The sequence below is a fragment of the Micropterus salmoides genome, unplaced genomic scaffold (assembly GCF_014851395.1).
Source record: "Micropterus salmoides isolate LMB-PRFRI ecotype aquatic unplaced genomic scaffold, ASM1485139v1 Ms_hic_scaffold_17, whole genome shotgun sequence".
NCBI lineage: Eukaryota > Metazoa > Chordata > Actinopteri > Centrarchiformes > Centrarchidae > Micropterus > Micropterus salmoides.
This window is the reverse complement of record NW_024040817.1, coordinates 10,032,107-10,048,405: the sequence shown is the minus strand read 5'-3', so window position 1 is coordinate 10,048,405 and position 16,299 is coordinate 10,032,107. Positions and strand designations below refer to the sequence as shown.

The window sequence follows — 16,299 nt, the reverse complement described above, 5'->3', positions numbered from 1 at the left end:
TCAGGGTGAGGGAGGTGGGGAGGGGTCGGGTTTGAAGAGAGCCGGCTTCTGGGATATTTTTGGAGGGGAGGGCAACGAGTGGTGCCTGTATTTGGAAATGGAGGTGGATATTAGAGGTGGAAAGAAAAGGGAGATTGGGGAGATGTGGTTGGATCTTAGAGGTCTTTGGGGAGGGGGTTGACTCAAACGTCACAGCTTTGGTTGGGACCCTGATTTCCCTCTGAAACTGACGCATACACACACACACACACACACCAAACACAAGCACCACTGTGGCAGACTGACAGAGGACGGAGGGACGAAGCAAAGGGGAAACTGTTAGACAACAACAACAAAGCAAGAACATAAAAGAAAGTCCAAAGAAAGAAGCTGAGAAACTAAAAGGAAGAGAAGAAGAGCAGGAACGAGAAGAGAGAAAGAGGTAAAGAATATTTTATTTTACCGAATTACAGCTTGTTGAGTCAAGAAGAGTTTGTAAAGCATTTTAAGTCTTAAAATCTTCATTTTTATTTCCATTTTAACTTTAAAAATTCTTCCAATCTGTCAAGTACTGTACTTAAGTACAATTTTGAGGTACTTGTACTTTACTTGTTTTCAGCTTATGTTACTTGCTTTTTACTGCACTACATTTATCTGACAGATACTTTATTTTTCAAACAAAACATATGATCAATTTTTATAATATGATAATTACAGATTAAACTAACGGTATGTGAAATGGTTAAAATTAGCTCCACTTCCACCAGCTGTAACATTAAACTGCTGTTTGTTTGTCAATGCTTCAATAATAATATTCAAATAATATATGATATTATGACACTATACCTTTCCTGACAGTAAGACTTACATTACAGAGTTTTTTTGACATATTGCTGCCTTTACTGAAGAGCACTTCTTCCACCACTGGAAACCACATATCAAATTATATGTCTAATGATGTAACCGTATTAATTGGTAATTTATACTAATGTTTATATTTAACTGCTGAGTGGCAACAATGTGAAGCAGTTGCTGTTGGGAGATTACTACACTGCTGGGGGTGTCAGTCCTTCTCTTTCCAGTCCTTAGCTGTAAAGCACATACACACACATACATGTTGTGTTGGTCAGCAGATATAAATACCCTCATGAGATACGCAATGGAATCCAGCTACAACCACAGAGTGATATGAGGTGGTGGAAAAGCACGCAAGGTGGTGTTTCTTGTGTGTATGTGTGTGTTTTTGCTACAAAAAAAATTATAGTAGTAGTGACACATACACCAATGTGTCCTTGAGCAAGACATTTAACCCCTAGTTGCTCCAGAGGCGTGCAACATCTGAAATACTTATCAATTGTAAGTAGCTTTGGATAAAAGTGTCAGCTAAATGTCATTTATGTATGTAGTGGAGCGTTCATCATCTTAAAAGCAGATATTACCCTCAGGAGCTGGCAGAGGCCAAAAAGAGAGCTAAGAGAGAGAGTTAATAACAGATGTAAATTTATTAGCTAGACACAAACACCACTACAAATGAAAAATATTGTTGCTGTGAAACTGCTGGATATGCAAATGAGGTAATAATTTTGCTATATTGACGTAAAACATGATTGTTTACACTCCCTCCAAGTGGCCAAAAAATCATTACTGCAGATTTGAAAGGTAGGGCGACATTTGGGGAAATTAACTGATTCACTTTGTTAGTGAGAGTTAGTCATATAGTCATATAAATCTCATGTTTGTATATTAAGCATGGAGATAGAGCAAAGTCGCTTAGCTTAGCTTAGCATAAAGACCAGAAGAAGCAAGTCTGGCTCTTCAAAAACACACATGCTAACATTAGCTAACATTAGCTACCATAAGCTACTTGTCATACCAGCCTAAACAATTATCTAAATAAAATAATTGTTCAGAACTTTGTCAATATTTTCCTATAATAGTACCATTTTTGAGAAATGATCAGGACTTAAAATTTAGGTCAAATAAAGGGTTATAAGGGAATCCTGTTCTCCTATGAGAAACTTGATCTCAGAGGTTTTTGAAAATCTAACTCAACTCCAAAAGCTGTCAGATGTCATTACAGGTCAGATATTTGTGTGATGACCCAGATACCAAACAAACAAATGCAGGAGAATAAAAACTGTTATGTGTTTTGTTTCGTATGAATTCAACTTCTTTTTTCTTTTTTCTCTCAGAGGTCTTGTAACAGCATGAAATCTGTCACTCCGGCCTCAGTCAGGGTAAACCACATCAAACCAGAACAACAAAGACACTTAGTGAATCAGGATTACAAGATTGTGGTTCTACTGTGCAGCTCCCCTCTGTGAAAGTCATCAGTAATGCCTCTTATTTGGGAAGGACACAGGTGTTGTGTTTTCTGCAAACACTCCTTAAAAACACAGCAAGTATGAGAAGGCTTCACTTAATGTACGCTGACAAATCTGGGCTAGTTTGCAAAGTTAAATGCCCAGATTCACACCCAAGCACAAGATATCTAAAAATAAAAATCCTAGACCAAAGCAGTGCTTGGATTACCACCCCATCTCCTTTTCTTGCACACTAATCAGTTAATTTTTCTCTTTTAATTTTGACATCCACACGTCACCACCTAAAATACAAATCCATCTGTAATTACTTTATGTCAATTCTCTGTTCTTGCAGTTAACAAACACAGAGGAAGTTTTTTCTCTGCGTTAGACACTAAACAGCCATCAGATTACTGAGGAGACTGTCAATTTCGATACGGTGACACAACTTCAAACATTACATTTATTGTTAGTAATGTTTAAATCAAAAGAAGAGTTGACTGGGATGCTACCAGAGTAGGTTAAGGATGTAAATAAATGTCTATTAAGCTGCAAGCTGAAGCTGACGTTTCCATGCAGCAGGTGTTGTGTTCAACCATCTGGGTCGAGATGCTGGCAGTGATTCAAACTGAGATCTATTTCTGGATGTTTACATTAATATGCTTCAAAGTCACATACAGATGATTGTTTTACTGTAAAGACCTTCAGTGTTTTGACTTATGGAAACTGTTATGTAACATTTTTCAGAATAATTTAGGAACTCATATTTCTTTAGGTCCTCGCTCTGTTACTGAAAATCATCATTAATTCAGAAACTGTTTTTATTCTCCTGCATTTGTTTGTTTGGTATCTGGGTCATCACACAAATATCTGACCTGTAATGACATCTGACAGCTTTTGGAGTTGAGTTAGATTTTCAAAAACCTCAGGGATCAAGTTTCTCATAGGAGAACAGGATTCCCTTATAACCCTTTATTTGACCTAAATTTTAAGTCCTGATCATTTCTCAAAATATTATATATATATATATATATAATTTATATATTATATTATTATAGGAAAATATTTACAAAGTTCTGACCAGTTATTTTATCGAGTTGTTTAGTTGTTGAGAACATTATTCTTTTTGTGAATATTTTCCTTAATAGTCACAATTTTAAACACAAAATATATATTAGAAAAAAATTAATCAAGAAGAAATATACATATGCTCACATTTATTGTCCATACAAACACAAATATAGGTACCTAAATACTTTTTGTACATACATATATAAATACTTAAGGTTTGTAAAGATATAAAAGAAAAAACTGTAGCATGAATTTTACGCTTGCCTGTAAACTAATCACATATTTTTATGTTCAACTGTTTGCATTGATTAAAAGAGGTTATCCAATTTTAGCATTCAATTTCAATTATACTGAGAGTAAACAAGTTACAACCTGTAATTAGTGCCAAATTAATCAGCTCTTCAGTAAACCTCTTAGGAATGTACTGAAAATGTACGTACCTGTAAAATAAATCTATATATCAAATTATTTGACTGTGGTTTTAGTACTGAACAGTAGGAAAGTGGGAAAATATCTACAAATGCTTCAAGTACTTAATCCTCAGGTTGCTAATGAGACCGCAGTGATGTTGTTTTGAAATGAGATGCTGTTGTTGGTTACAATATGTTTTGTTGTTGTTGGTGGTGAAGTCTGGCAGCTGCTCTCTACACTAACCTTGGTCCCAGATATTTCTGAAGGGCGATCTCTGCAGAGCAAAGATTATTGTCATGCCACAGAATCACAGTTCCTGTAATTACATTTTCAATTGTAACAATTGTACAAGTAATTTTCTCCCATTTTCATTTAATACTACTTAATACTTCTACTCCACTACATTTCTACTCCACTACATTTCAAAGAAACATATTGTGTATAAATACTTTTTACTCCACAGTATTTATCTACAGTTACTATTTTCTTAACTTAAACGAGATCATTTCATTTAAATAACAGTTTCAAGCCAAAACAGGTGAACTTATGCAGTAATTCACAAAAAAAACAAAGATTAGCGAAAAGTTTGTGTATCATAACTTTGTGTTTTCTTCTTTGTTCTCCCAATAATAATCTCACAACCCCTCGGATTTATCTGGTGACCCTCTGGAGGGGCCTGACCCCTAGGTTTGTAACCACAGGACTACACCTGACCCAGCACTGTATGTGAAGTAGTCAAAACTACTCGACCAGCTACAACAGTAAAATGCAGCTTAAAAATTGATGCATCCATATAAACAGCGTAATAATGTCGTATATATTAATAATATATCAGTCTACAGAAGCAGTATTTTTACTTCTGATACTTAAGTACATTTTGCTTATAATACTTTTACTTAAGTATGTTTTTGAATGCAGGATTTTAACTTGTAATGGGGAATTTTGTAACACTGTGGTAGGGGTACTTTTACTTAATCTAAAGGATCTAAATACTTCTTCCACCACTTATTATCTGAGCTTCTTTTCAAGATTATCAATAGATGTTTCTGGATTTCCTGTAAAACTAAGGCGTGCTGGAGTTGTGGAAACGAGAGGTCGAAGCTCTTGAGCATCTGCTCTGTTTTTTTGAAAAAGCAGAACAGAGGTGACATAGGACATTTGTTTATCTCCCACCTTGTTGTTTTTGGATGAATCAAACATGTTTTTGTCATTATCCTGCCCCTCATGTCTACAGTTGGCCCTAACACTGAATTTATCACCTCCCCATATGTTTTTAATGGCTCTGTGCTTCTGTGAGGGTCACATTAACAGAAACCCTTGACCTCTGACAAATAACACAAACCTCCTTATCCAAACTTTTGAGGAGTGTCTGTCATGCTGCAGCCGATCATCAATGCCACTCTTCTTCTAAGTAAATTTGTGCTGTAATGAGGTTACACAGCATCCTGGCTGTTGGATGTTACTGTTTAAAGAGTGATTGCAACATCCCAAATAGCCTATATGGTCTGTAACTGTGAGCCGCTCCTCGTCATATGACACCGACAACAGCTGCTGCTCTGTCCTGCACAATCCTGTCTCCTTCCCCCGGTCTGTCCATCTGTGGAGCCTGTTGGCCAGCGAGCCAATAGGTGCTATTTAAAAAGAGCGAAGTGGATTCAGACACACAGCGAATTAGGATGGAGGAAAAGTGGGGCGGAGAGAAGTGTGTATATATTTGTGGTCATGATGGTTCACTGCAGTTGTGTTTGTGTGTGTATGGATACTTTTTCCATGAGGATAGACGTTTACAAGTAAAGTTACAACAGGGCTGTCATTCAGGTTGGAGAGATTAAGGTTTCAGGAGCAGGAAAACGGGTAGAAGCATTATTAGCATTGTCATTATCAAAATGGCCACCAGATGAGGTTATTATAGAGAAGGATCTGTCAGCAGAAGATTCAAAATGAATGGAAAATCAACTAAGTGACACTAATTTTTGATATTCTGAAAATGTACAGTATCTTAAGTTTCTAGAGTATTAAGCACATTTAATTTCAAAGCACATTAATGACCATAAAATGTCAAATAAATTTAAATACTAATTAAGAGTCAGTCATGCTAAAGGTAGGCATGCTAACATGCTAATGCTAAGCAGCTATTATGTTTAACATTTTCACATCAGGTTAGTTTAGCTTGTTTGCATAAACACAAATTATAGGTGAGGCTGATGGGAATGTTGGTATTTTTGCAGGTATTTGGTCATAAACCAAACCAATTGTACAAAATTTAACCTGATAATGACGCTAGAGGAAAAGTCAGAGGATCACCAAAGTTATCGGGATTCATTGTCTGGGATCAGTGAATGTCTTTTCAATGTTTTGTGGCAATTTATCCAACAGTTGTTGAGATATTTTAGTCTGAGCCAAAGTGGTGGACTGACCGACTGGCATTGCTATCCCTGTAGCCAGCTAGCATGACTAAAATGATTTAAAGTTTTATTTATTAAAAAGACCAAAAGTCAGATTGTGAAAAGCTTCCGTTCAGTCTAATAATTAACTGACAATAAATGTGTCCAATAACACTAAAGTTGAAGCAAAGATGAGAAAATGTAAAGAGAAAGCGGAATCTTAATGAAGCTCAATCAGAGAAAGATCACGTGTAACTGGCACACAGCGAAGGCTTCAAATAAGCACTGGGGTTACTTTTCATCCCCAGACTGACACAGCACAGAGGTGATCTCTGCACTCGGCTCAGGTGAACAATAACAAACTGTGAGCCAGGAACAAAGATGTCTCCTGTTGCTGTTTACCAGCAGAAGTCCAGCTCACTTTAAAGCTCTTCATCACGGCTGGGAGGCCTCATTGCTGTATTTTCAAAAAAGTAGTTTAGCAGTTAACATTATTCCATAGTTATCATTTCGAGCTGCATTGGCCTTGTTATGGCAGGTGAAGACATGTGTTACACATGCTTTGTTATTTCAAAAGCTTTGTAAACAGCAAGTAAGCTGTTGGAGTTTGACCTTTTTTTATGTCAAGGACATCCACTTTTTTTGTGCATGTAGCCTACTGTACAACAATGACTTAACAGTCAACAAATAAGAACATTATACGTTTCCTCAAACATGCTGCCAAATGAGTGAAATCACCACCCACTCACCGCCTTGCCAAGATTGGGATACACCTATTATTTTTTTTAAAGGAATTCTGACTAAATATTATTATAAATTTGACTAGAGTCTGGACACGTCATTGTTGAGGTTTTCTGCCAAACAAACTTTTCACACTTTCACAGTGGAGTTTTGATTCGGATCTGGTGTCCAGTCTTTTTTATTTTCCTTTCATTCATGCACTCCTTCACAGGGAGAACAACAGATGCACAACCAAACCAACACAAAAGAAATTTAGATATATGCCACTTAAATTCCCTTAATTGTATCCAGGGAAACTACACCATTTATTATTTAAGTCAGACCTCCTGTCCTCTCTGCATATCATCCATTAAATGCAATCGCTACACTCTCTTTTACAGTCTCCACTACACTGATCTGCTGCGGTTTGCAGACAGCAGCTCAGTCTTGAATATGATTCCCCAGTTGGTTTATACGCGAAACACACAGCGTGTGAAATGCAGCACTGAATGCTTGGGGCGTGGCTGCTGTAAACCACAAACCCAACCCTGATCTCTGGACGGCCTCTCAAGAGGACACTCACACCTGTCATTCACACGGCTGCTGGCCCATAGAGACAGAGTTAGTAGGTGGATTTAGAAAAGATGTTGGCTCTCAGTCTGTGTGTTGTGTGATGTTCAGTGATTAGCAGAGTAATGTGCATCTGTCGTTTGGTTTGATGTGTCCTCCAGTGACCAGGAAATAATACTGTGTTTTAAAGTCTGGAAACATTTTCCAGGTGTGTTTCAGTTGTTTATCAGGAATACACTTTTTGCTTTGAACACATTTTTCTCTTTTATGATAATTCGAGATATAAAGACACATTGTGGCTGACAAAGAAGAGATGACAAAACATTTTAAGAGAGGTGGAAAGTGATTCTTGTTTTCTTTAGAGTTACAGTCTGTGGAAGTCAAACAGAACAACCCAAGTGATTGTATAGTGTATTCAGGAAACCATTTGTATTTTTGCATATTTTATCTACTAAAAATCTCAGAACAAGACCAACTTTATTGTCCCCGAGGGGAAATTTGTCTTGGGCATCAGTGCCGGATGAGGCTGCAGTAAGCAACAGTAACACATTTGGACTTTACATTCACATACATCATACAGTCCCACACAATACATTAAGTTGCATTGCACAAGTATCAGAGGCCATACCCCTGTCAATAATTAATTACAAGGTAAGTAGAACCTGCATGATATAAACCAATGAATTATTATATTCAGTTGCACTTGAGCACATAAACAATATATCAACACTAAAGTACATCCACCACAATTCTATATTAAAAAAGAAGAACTCATATAAGACCTTTGTAATTTGTGCACTAGTTTGACTCATTCAAATAATCCCATTGTGCCAAACTGGGCCTTTAATGGGACAATTGAATTTCAGCCTTAAAGATCAATCAAAGGATTTGAACAGCCTTTGTCTTCACTTTGCAAATAACACTTACATCTTTACCTTTTCCTTCTTTTTTCCCCAGGTGCTGTGTTAACGTGAAACCACAATACACATCTTCCACATCCAGCCAAAAGCAGAGTGCTTCAGGTATTTTTTGTCAGTAAAGGAAGTCAGCACTTACCTCAGTATCAGGAAGCATTTTCCATTTAATTTTGTTGATTAGCTGGATTTTTAGGAAGTGAGCCAGTGTCCCTGTCTGTCAAGAAGTCAGTAAACCTTATTAAACTTAGGTACAATCCCACAAAAAAACCCCATCAACAGTCAAACGATGGCCCCCAAAAAGAAGGCCCCGCGTCAGAAGAAGCCTGCCGAGGAACCCATCTCTAAGGTCGCGATGGAGACCGCCCCGGTGCCGCTGAAGGTGGAGAGCCGTGGGGACGGTGTGGTGGTGGTGGAGACTGGGGTGAAGAAGATTGAGCAGATGGCTGCGTTGGACATCGCTCAGCTAAATAGCCTCAACCTGCCGCTGCCCCCGCCAATCATCAAGCCTGGAGAGAGAGGCCTCGGCCTGGGCAGTGAGCTGACACGACCCCTGCATGGAAACGCCCTGCTGGAGGAGCTCAGCAAGATGCGGCAGGAGAAGTAGGTTCTGGTGCCACAATTGATGGAATTTAGTGCTGGGCAACGATTAAAATTTTTAATCGCGATGAATCGCATAATTATGTGCAGAATTGTGCAATAACATGTGGTTTGCAAACACTTTAAACAAATAAGGTGCTTTTTACCAACAGTATTCCCTTTACACAGTAGTAATAAAATATTTAGCTATATAACATTTAGTGACTATGTTTTGATTTTAAGAACGTTCCTAAGATCGACATCTTACCCAATACTAATCAGCATGCAGTGTGTAGCTATCCACTTCGCTAAAGCATTTGTTCGCTTGTCTTGCTTTTGTTTATCTACTTCTCCCACATGCTGCATCCAGCGTAGTCTGCCGAAGCCTCCCTCCACTCTTGTTTGAGTGGGTGATTTGCAGGCTGGTCAACACCCACCCCTCCTGTGACCCATGGTTTGACTGTATGTGTATTCAGAGCCAGTGAGCATGGGACTTTCAAAATAATAATAATAAAAACTGCATTAACGTGCGATAAAATAATTGTCAGCGTTAATTAATTAACGCGTTAACATGACAATAAAGCGTTAACGTGCCCAGCCCTAATGAAATTATGATACAATTAAATGCTATGCAATTATGATACAACACGATTCTGATTACAATACAATACAGTTACGATACAATCCGATTATGAAACGGCACAATCATGATACGATATAATATGATTAAATAACGGCTCAATTACGATGCAATACAATTAAGTAACAGCACAAATCAGATACAATACTATTACAATAGAATATGATTACATAATGGCACACTGATGATATGATACAGTATTTATATTGTCACTAAATATATTGCATTAAATGGTAATTTGCCCTTTCCTACATCAGTATACCATTATATTATAACATATTGTATCATGTCATGAGATATTGTATCAGATATGTATGACAACTATCGATCCCTTTGTGTGCACCTGCTCTCGCCCTCAGGTTCCTGACTGACTTGGAGTTGGCCTGTAAGACAAAGGCCTTTGATGTCCACAAGCTGGTCATCTCCTCAGTCAGTCAGTACTTCAGAGAGATTCTGGCCAAAGACCCCAGCATGAAGCGCCTGGAGCTGCCCTCCCTCTCACCTCTAGGTAGGCCATCCAACAGGATCTTAACCTATTAAATTTACTTGAAGACAACATTGTATCAATAAGATGTATTTATCCCCTTCACCTGCTTTTCATTTATCTATTGCATCAATCCTCACATAAAGCAGAATGAAAAGGGTCGTATGGATATATGGAGAGTTGTTTTGTTCAGACCCGTATTGAAGGAAACAACAAACAATCCTGTTACATATTATATTAAATATCAAGGAGCATGATAATGTCTATTATGAGAACCTTTCAGTCAGACATTATTTTAACTTCTAGTCAAGATTCCAAACTTTCTAGATGCCATATATGTTAAAACATTAAATAAAACACATTAGTGGCCCTAAAAAGAAAATTATAGTATTTCACTCAGCCTGAGCATCATAAATCCTCAATGAAACTTCGAGCAACTAAAATGTTTTTCTAACTTTAAAGGTGCTTGAAGGGGGATTTAATTTAGTCTCTTGTGTCCAGAGCAGGCTTTGTTTCTGCTTCCTGACAAAATATCTTGTTTCCCATCTTAGAGACTCAGGTTGTGCTAAATCAAACGCCTGTCTTGCTCTACCGCCCTCTGTCTTGCAGGCCTGGCCAACGTTATCACCTTCGCCTACCTGGGTCGTGTCCACATGTCCCTGTACACCATCGGTTGCACCGTCTCCGCCGCCGCCACCCTGCAGATCCCTCAACTCCTCAAGATGTGCATGGACTTCCTGCTTGCCGAGCTGAACGTGCAGACCTGTGTCTACATCTGGAACATTGCTGCCGCGTACGGCCTGCTGCCTGTGTGTGACGCCGCTCGTCGCTTCGTCCTGGAGAACTTTGTGCAGTTCGCCGACACGCCGCTGTTCAATCAGCTGACCCTGGAGCAGATCTCTGCCTTCCTGCAGGACGACTCCCTGCTGTTGCAGTCAGAGGTCACGGCCTTCCAGGTCAGAGGTCAAAATTCGTCTTTACAGGTCTGACGTTGAAAATGATATGCTGTTTTTATTTCCTTATGAATTAATTGCACTAGATTGAATCACAGCTGCCTTTGAATCGTTACAATCAATTTTAATTCAACTCATAACATTTTTTACAAGAATTAGTGAGAACGTAACATTCACTTCTGAAGTCCTAATTGGGGAGATCTTCTAGGAAGCAACTGCTGCGTCTTCTAGTATTAACTCAACCCTCTGGTCCTTCCTGCTATTTTCATCCAGACCTAAAAACAGACCCCAGACCAGCTGCTCAGAGCATAACAGAGATCCATGAACACCAGTCACTGCAGGTCGACTGTGAGGAGAAACCACCAATTATAACTCACTGTACGCAAGAAAAGAGCTCGTTTATTAATATACAACTCCATTACAGACCTAAATAGACAAGCAGCTGAGGAGGAGAGAAGCACTGATGGTTGCATTTATAAACTCGACCAAATGTCAGTCCGTCTCCCTGACTGACCATCTATTTCTTATATCTTTCTATTACTGGAATTGTTTTTTATCGATTTTAGAATTTTTTTATTTTAATTTGCTACCAAAACCAACTTGTGCTTTAAAATAGTATCAGTCACATCAAAAATATAACCAAATGAGAAATTAATACCGGATGTTAAATAAGTAAAAGAAATACAAAATAAAGCTTTATACTTTTCATTTAACCTCCAGTGAGTTTCTAAATAAAAGCAAATGTGTTATATTTTTTTCCCTTTGCCACCAACGAGTTGATAAATAAATTAAATTATTTTACACATATTTTTATTTTCACTAGCTTATATTATTTTTCAGCTCCATAGATTTCCTATTTTTGGGGTTTTGACACTCATTTAATCACCAATCTATTTCCTGTTTGTCCCAAGGAACACTTCTGATCTTCCTCCTTTAAAAACTATTTAGTTTATTGACATACTCAGTCATATTTTTTAACTTGTTTGTGCTGCAGCTATATTTAAGCCACTTTTTGTAACTTGAAAGAAACAGAATTATATTATTGATTATTATTATTGTTACATTTCAATCGTATGCACTGAAAATATCTTTCTCTCACTCTTTCTCCAGCTGGCCATGAAGTGGCTCGACTTCGACGCCTCTCGTCAGGCTCACGCCGCAGAGCTCCTGTCTCATATCCGCTTTGAGACGATCCCGGCCAGCGAGCTGGTGAGTCAGATCCAGCCGGTGCCCCGCATGATGATGGACCCTCAATGCCACCGCCTGCTGGTGGACGCCATGAACTACCACCTGCTGCCCTACCAGCAGAACACCCTGCAGTCAAGACGCACACAGGTCCGTGCCAGTCAGCAGACTCTCCTCACCGTCGGCGGTCGACCATCACTCACAGAGAGAGCTCTCAGCCGCGAGGTTGGTGCTTTGTGCGTGAGGTTTATGCTCACCATCTTAAAAGAAACACAACAAAAAACCCTCATTGACCTTTGACCCTGGTGTCCAGGTGCTGTGGAGGGACCCTCGTGAAGGAGGAGCCTCCTGGCGTCACCTCACCCAGCTGCCGGCGAAGAGCTTCAACCAGTGTGTGGCTGTGATGGATGGCTTCCTGTACGTGGCCGGAGGAGAGGACCAGAACGACGCCCGCAACCAGGCCAAACACGCCGTTAGCACCCTCAGCAGGTACAAAACAAATATCTTAAGACATACAGGCAGTGAAAAAAATAGGTAACTGATAAGAAGGTAAAGCAGGACACACCTGAAGGCCCTAATCATTCCAATATTCCCGAACAAAGTAACAACTAATCATACAAAACAGTTGCCACACTGCAAAAACTAAAATCTAAGTAAGATTAATTAACTTTTTTTTTTCCTTAAGTTGCAAGTGAAATATTCTTGTTCTGTTGGCAGATCATTTTGCTTATTTTAAGTAATATTTCCCCCATTTTAATGCTTTTTCCCCTTGTTTTTGAGAGCTCACTTTTTGCAGTGCACACAGCCCTGGGGGTCTGGGGCCCACTTTGCGGGTTGGTGATCCAGCCCTGCACAAATCTCTCTAAACCTGACCCTCTGCCATTTACCTCCCCCAGATATGACCCTCGCTTCAACACCTGGCTCCACTTGGCCAGCATGCGTCAGCGCCGCACCCACTTCTCTCTGGCAGCCAGCGGCGGCCGCCTGTTCGCCATCGGAGGCCGTAACGTGGAAGGTCTCCTGGCCACCACTGAGAGCTACCTTCCCTCCTCCAACACCTGGCACATGCGCGCACCCATGGAGGTGCCTCGCTGCTGTCACTCCAGCGCCACCCTGCCCTCCGGAGACATCCTGGTGACCGGCGGGTACATCAACTGCGCCTACTCTCGCTCTGTGGCGTGCTACAAAGTGGAGACTGACACCTGGACCGAGAAGGCCTCCATGGAGACGCCCCGCGGATGGCACTGCTCTGCCACCCTTGGTGGGAAGGTGTATGTGGTGGGAGGAAGCCAGCTGGGGCCCGCCGGCGAGCGGGTGGATGTGATCTCTGTGGAGGTCTTCTCCCCAGAGAGTGGCATGTGGAGCCGGGCCGCCCCTCTCCTCCTCGGCGTGAGCACCGCCGGTCTGTCCCCACTGGCTGACAAGCTGTACCTGCTGGGAGGCTGGAACGAGGCGGAGAAGCGCTACAAGGCGGCCGTCCAGAAGTACGACCCGGCCATGGACAGCTGGTCCTTGGCGGAGGATCTGCCCGAGCCAACAGTGGGAGTGTCCTGCTGCACCCTGACCCTGCCACCCCGCCACACACCACGCCGACAGCAGCACCGCAACACCCCGGCCCACGAAGAGCAGCAGCAGAAGAACCGGAGCAGGGAGAGCAGCATGGCTCCTTCACAAACCATCACAGCGTAGGAAGGGAGGAAGGGAGAGACTAGAAGAGAGGAGGGAGGGTTTAACCTCTGGATCATGTCTGCTATTTTTTCTGTTTATATCTGTGAAAAAAAAAAACCCACTTAAAAGTAAAACAGAAAAAGATATTTGGAAAAAACATCTAAAAGTATTGATAACAACAATGACGGAGGATTGAACTGGACAAAATTTGCCTGTTTTCCATAGATTTGCACAATTGGGATGTTTCCGGAAGTGATTTTGTGGTGTTCAAAGAACATTTTCGCTCGACATCTGTCCTGTATTATGTCTAAAGCAGCAAAATTAAAATTAGATGCTGATTTAAGAGACAGGCAGTGGCACAACTTACATGTCGTGCAAGAAATAAGAGGATCTTACATGGTCTGAAGTGGTCCAGGAGGTTTTACATTGATGGAAACTTTGGAGAGAAAAGGTGGATGAGAGATTAATTGTAGTCGAGCAGGTGGAGGCAGAGAGGTGATGGATGGAGGATGAAGAATGGAAAGATGGGAACAGTGGCTTGTCTGTGTTTGAGCGTGTTTGGGTTGAACAAAACGTCACTGTGAATCCACTGGCAGTTAATACACAAAGATGTATCTAGGTGTGTGATGTGAAAATAAGTGTGAATGTGTGTGTGTGACAGCGACGAGTGAATGATGTGTGTGTGTGTGGTCGCTACAGGAAATGAGCCAATTCTGACAAAAAAACAGTAATAATGAAGATTTCTCATTAGCAAACTTTGAATATTTCTCAGGATAGAAGCAGTAGTGTAGCTGAATTGTGACAAAAATATTTAAAAAAATATAGATGAGATACTAAATATTTTATAAGTGCAATGCAGTGAAGGGACTAAGATGTAAACACAAGAGGAAGGCAGTGTGAACTCAACACCACAGGTGAGATTTAAATGGAAATAAACTGGAAAACATTAAAGTCTCCACAAATTAAAGTTTCCCAAGAAACCAAGATTACAGAAAATGCTTATAAAATTATATAAAATCTTTTCATAAAAATCTGAAAAATTATTTATACAAATGCAACAAATAAAGAAAAAGACATTTTAAACATGTGATAAAATTTTAAATCTCACCTGTATTTTGAAACATTTGCCTCCTCTTATATTATTTTTAGCATAATTTTTACTGAAACTTAAGACAAACTACCAACTGAAGAACCAGTGAGACTCCAGCGGGCGGAGCTAAGCTGTTAGCTTAGCTCCAAGAGTTAATGATGAATATAGTTTTTATTATGAGATACAATGAGGCTAATCTGGCTCACTTTATCGGCTGAATCCCTCTGAATTTGTCTCCTTCTCGGCACCAGATGAACTCTGTACTGGTGGTTTCACTGAATAAAGCCAATGTGATCAAAACATGACTCTCTGCCTTATTTTATATTTGCACGTACAGACTGAGCAGCTGGGAATTGTAGCCTGTCCACAGGAAGCAGATAGTTTCATGTGCTGCAGGAAACATCTCAACTGAGGTCAGAAATATGGTTAAAATAAAATTTACACTACATTGAGCAGTAAACAGGATCATAAGGTTAAGAAGTGTGTGATAGATATTGGGGGGGGGGGGTAATGTAAATTTGGTCCCAGATGCAGTGGTGGAACTACTTACATTGGACATCAATTATACTAGAAGTATCAGCAGCAACATATGAAAAGTATTTGTGCAGCAAGAGCGAACACTTTCACAACTGGATTACAATTGCTGATGCAATCAAGTGTAAGCAGTATTTTGATGTTAAGGCTGGTCAAGGTGGCGCAGATTTTACATATTTAATGTGGAGTTGGGTCATTATATTTACTGGTGAACAAGGAATCATAGTTTATATAAAAATTGTTTAAAAAAAACTCCAATAGGGCTGGATGTTAAATGTAATGGAGTAAAAGTAAAATATTTCCCTCTTAATGAAGTCAGTGTATAAAGTTGAAGTTACAAGTACAGTTAAATACACCTGAAGAGTACTTAAGTAAATTAAATATTTTATTTCCACTTCAGCCCAAAACGTCAGGTCTCACTGTTGAGGAATGGAAACATCCCCTGCAGGTCTTGTTTTTGCCTTCTTCCCCAGAGCCAACTTTCATAGGAGACTAATAATTTCCACGTTGTGGATTTCAGGGTTTTTTTCGTGATAGTTTCTCAAAAATGCAAACCTGCTTCTTGGAACAAACAGGTCCATGATGTTTAAAAGTGAGATTATTGAATTAATGAGCAGAGTCTGTAAACAGCAGCAATTTCATCGGATTGTTCAAAACTCAGGCAAACATTGACAAAAACCGCAAGTCAAACTGACCTCTTACTACAGTCAGTCCTAATTTCTCAAGAGTCAGTTCTTTAACATTAACTGAATACACTTGTAAATGAGTACTCATGTCTGATTTTACACAACAGAAAAAAACCAAACAAGACGAG

General features: G+C 39.8%; 1 protein-coding gene across 3 annotated transcripts; it reads left to right on the top strand.

The window, feature by feature from the left end:
* The first annotated feature begins 213 nt into the window (after nucleotides 1–213).
* klhl43 (kelch-like family member 43) lies at nucleotides 214–15,251 on the top strand. Of its 3 annotated transcripts, none has more exons than XM_038725626.1 (8): nucleotides 214–421; nucleotides 8,396–8,460; nucleotides 8,635–8,955; nucleotides 9,931–10,079; nucleotides 10,665–11,011; nucleotides 12,119–12,418; nucleotides 12,507–12,682; nucleotides 13,090–15,251. In XM_038725626.1, the coding sequence occupies exons 3-8, from the start codon at nucleotides 8,642–8,644 to the stop codon at nucleotides 13,880–13,882; spliced, it is 2,079 nt and encodes a 692-aa protein (XP_038581554.1). In that variant the 5' UTR covers nucleotides 214–421; nucleotides 8,396–8,460; nucleotides 8,635–8,641; the 3' UTR covers nucleotides 13,883–15,251. The 3 variants fall into 3 exon arrangements, with proteins under 3 accessions (XP_038581554.1, XP_038581553.1, XP_038581551.1); XM_038725625.1 differs by having other exon boundaries at nucleotides 8,604–8,955; XM_038725623.1 differs by having other exon boundaries at nucleotides 8,396–8,955.
* The last annotated feature ends 1,048 nt before the right edge of the window (nucleotides 15,252–16,299 follow it).

What these genes read in the sequence shown, in the direction of transcription:
- klhl43 (XM_038725626.1), top strand. Translation starts at nt 8,642, where the DNA reads ATGGCCCCCAAAAAGAAGGCCCCGCGTCAGAAGAAGCCTGCCGAGGAA. An exon ending in AGCAAGATGCGGCAGGAGAA is followed by an intron (nt 8,956 to 9,930) that starts GTAGGTTCTGGT and finishes TCTCGCCCTCAG; the next exon opens with GTTCCTGACTGACTTGGAGT. An exon ending in GCCCTCCCTCTCACCTCTAG is followed by an intron (nt 10,080 to 10,664) that starts GTAGGCCATCCA and finishes TCTGTCTTGCAG; the next exon opens with GCCTGGCCAACGTTATCACC.